Source organism: Triplophysa dalaica, chromosome 13 (genome assembly GCF_015846415.1).
Source record: "Triplophysa dalaica isolate WHDGS20190420 chromosome 13, ASM1584641v1, whole genome shotgun sequence".
Lineage (NCBI taxonomy): Eukaryota > Metazoa > Chordata > Actinopteri > Cypriniformes > Nemacheilidae > Triplophysa > Triplophysa dalaica.
In genome coordinates, this window is record NC_079554.1 from 22,779,095 (window position 1) to 22,782,288 (window position 3,194).

Below are 3,194 nucleotides of genomic sequence, written 5' to 3' on the forward strand. Positions count from 1 at the left end.
ATCATGGAATAAAATGAGGAAAAATCTTTTTTCAGTATAATGAACGATTTAATAAATATTAGTCTGCTGTTATCTGTAGTCAACACGTCCTGAAACTCAAACATGTTTCACGTCCAGCGGCGTTCTGATCTCGCGCACGCGCCCACACACAGTTCTGGAATCAAGGACGTCATCCGTGAAAACTGTTCAGAGATTTACACGTCACACAGACTTTATAACACTGTTAGCTGTTTCAGTGCATCCCCACCACCACCGCCTACACCCGTGTGATAAACACCAGCCGTGTGTGTGTGTGTGTGTGTGTGGATGTATATCCCGGTGGGGACTTAAACCTGAATGCACACCAACTCATGAGGACTCGTGTCACCGTGGGGACCAAGATTGAGATCCCAATGGGCAAAAAAAAGCTTATAAATTGCAAAAAGTATCAAATGATCTTTAGGTTTAGGGAATAAAATAAACACTTTGTACAGTATACACATTATAACGCCTGTGGACTGTCCCCACTGACATAATAAATCAGACGTGTGTGTGTACGCGCGCGCAAATAAACATGTTTGACAGGTTTTATTTCACAGCTGCAAGAAATAACAAAACCTCGACAGAAAAAGAGCTGGATTATGATGATTCTGTCATCATTTCTTCTCTCTTATGTGGTTGTAATGTATTTGACTCTTGGGTAAAACACGACAGAAGATATTTTGAGAAATGTCTAAGTGGTTTTGTGTTCATGCGATCAACAGAGTTCAGTGTCGTTTGATGATCTACGTTTTTCAAAATATCTTCTGTTGTTTTCTGAAGAAAGAAAGAACGGTACGACACGACATGAAAGCGAACATATGTCAGAATTCTTATTTGTGACTGAACGCTGTGAACTGCAGACATGTTTTATATCTGATGCGTTTCAATGACACAGATGGAAACTCTAGTTTGAGTTGAGGAGCTCGGTGACCCAGACGACGGATCACAGATGATGTCACCGTCTGACATTCATTACTGAGCTCATGACTGCAGATGAAACAGCAGGTGCCGAACAAGACCGTGAATGAAACCAACATGAAGCGAATTATCTGCCATGATGTAAAAACACAGAGAGAATCCTTCAGGTCTCCATACTCACATCTGCTCTTCACACCTTCATTCATTCACCGTCATGAAACCAGCAGTCACGTGTGGTTTCAACTCTTGGTTTATTCGTGTTCATGTATAAAACATACAGTCAAGAGACAACACCAGCCAATATAAAACCCCTCGCACAAGACATGTAGACCTACGCAATACTGCTTTGGTATGTAAAGTGCAACATAGTCAGTTTAGTCAGTTCTAAACAAACATTCATGATGTGTGTGCTTAGTCTTGTTCACAGCGCTTGGAGACGCACCGCTCCGGCGTCCTTCTTAAAGTGCAATCGCGCTACAGTCATTGTGTGTCGTCATCACGGGAGACGGCCGCGGAGCTACACCTCACTGGGCGATCTGGAGCGATGCGAGCCGGCCGTCTGAAAACAGCCGCAGAAGAGCAGACAGATGGAGCGCTGGATGTCAGCGTTCCTGTAGGCGTAGATGATGGGGTTGATCATGGAGTTGTAGGTGGCAGGCAGCAGCGTGGCGTACGTGTACACCGCAGGGTACTCCCGCTCTCCTACCAAACAGTAAATGGCGAAGGGCAGCCAGCTCGCCCCGAAGGTGCCCAGGATGATGGCCAGCGTGGAGACGCCTTTCTTGGTGGCCACATAGTGCGAGGTGGTGAAGAAGTGCTGCTGGAGGGCGATCTGATGCGCATGGCGGCACACAATCTTGCAGATCTTGAAGTACAGGCTGAGCATGAGAAGAAAGATGATGAAGAAAGAGGCGGCCAGCAGCGTGAGGTTGGTTCTCGTGAGGGGCCGCACGATGCTGCAGGTGGACGCATCGTCCAGACAGTTCCAGCCCAACACGGGCAGCAGCCCCAGACACAGAGACACGCCCCAGCTGCCCACCAGCATCAGGTGCACGTACTGGAGTGTCTTTTCCGAGAAGTACGTCAGTGCGTTGTAGAGAGACAGGTAGCGGTCGATGGTGATGGCCAGGAGGCTGCTGATGGAGGCCGTGAAGGACGCCACCAGGAAGCCCACCGTGACCAGGCTGATGGTCTCCGAGGAAATCACGTACCGAAACACGAAGTTGAGAATTAATCCAATCCCAGCGAGGAGGTCTGCCGTCGCCAGGCTGCCGATGAGAACGAACATGGGGTTCCTCAAGGTGGGCGTGTAGAAGATGATGGCCACCACGATGGCGTTCTCGCAGGCGATGACGGTGCCGGAGAGGCACAACATAATGTCCCAGGGGTTGACGTGAAACGCCTGTGCCGTGGCGGACAGCGCGATGCTCACGTTGCCTTCCAAAGCTCCGGTTTCGAGCCAGGTGGGCGAAGGCAAGCCTGTACTGCTCTCGTTGACCGCCCCGCTCTCGTTCATTTCTCAGTAGATACCCTGTAGAGATGAGAAGAAAATATGATGAGAAATCACACGTGCTGCTGCCATGCAGACCACTGAAGGGATTTTAATAACACGAAAGAAAAACTGTAAACGAATCAGTTGATAAAGAGCAGATGGAGCTGTCCACGGTGCTGAAATAAGTCAACGCGAAAGCGAGCGCGCGAACATCTCTGGTAAACTTACACTTAGTTTAAAACATGAGCAGAAACACTACAGAATCTGATTCACGTGGAGAAAAATACAAATGAAGAATATGTCACGTGACCCTTCCACATTGGGAAGCTTGATTTAAAACAAGCTTCACATATAAATCGGTCTCTATTGAGAAGAGCGACGGACGTGTCCGTGCGCAAACCTCAATTCAGCTCACGATTCTGAAAGTCTTCACGTGGAGAAAAACACAAACAGACTTTCAAAACGCAAAGTAATGACGTGAAGTTCTATCGTTGAAACTCACACGTGCACGTGCACGGAGAGAGAAGTTTCGGCCGGCGCTCTCCGCGGTGCTGAATTACGCGCTCTGCAAACTGATGAACGTACACATGCGCGCGATCGGTTTCGTACCTTTCCCCTCACATGAAGTAAATTGCAGATGGCGGTAAAACTTTGGAATGGTGAACGCGTCTGGTGAATCCCTTATTCCTGTGTCGACTCCCGGACATGAGGACCGAATCCGGTGCCGTGCGGTGCGCGCGGGTCGACGGACACTTCAGCCATA

The 3,194-nt window shown here is 48.7% G+C and overlaps 1 protein-coding gene across 1 annotated transcript; it reads right to left on the minus strand.

Moving 5' to 3' along the window:
• Positions 1-1,256: 1,256 nt before the first annotated feature.
• On the minus strand, positions 1,257-3,194 carry LOC130434630 (G-protein coupled receptor 6). Its single transcript, XM_056764890.1, has 2 exons — positions 3,041-3,194; positions 1,257-2,470 (listed from the first exon to the last, which is right to left on the minus strand). The coding sequence occupies exon 2, from the start codon at positions 2,453-2,455 to the stop codon at positions 1,457-1,459; it is 999 nt and encodes a 332-aa protein (XP_056620868.1). The 5' UTR covers positions 2,456-2,470; positions 3,041-3,194; the 3' UTR covers positions 1,257-1,456.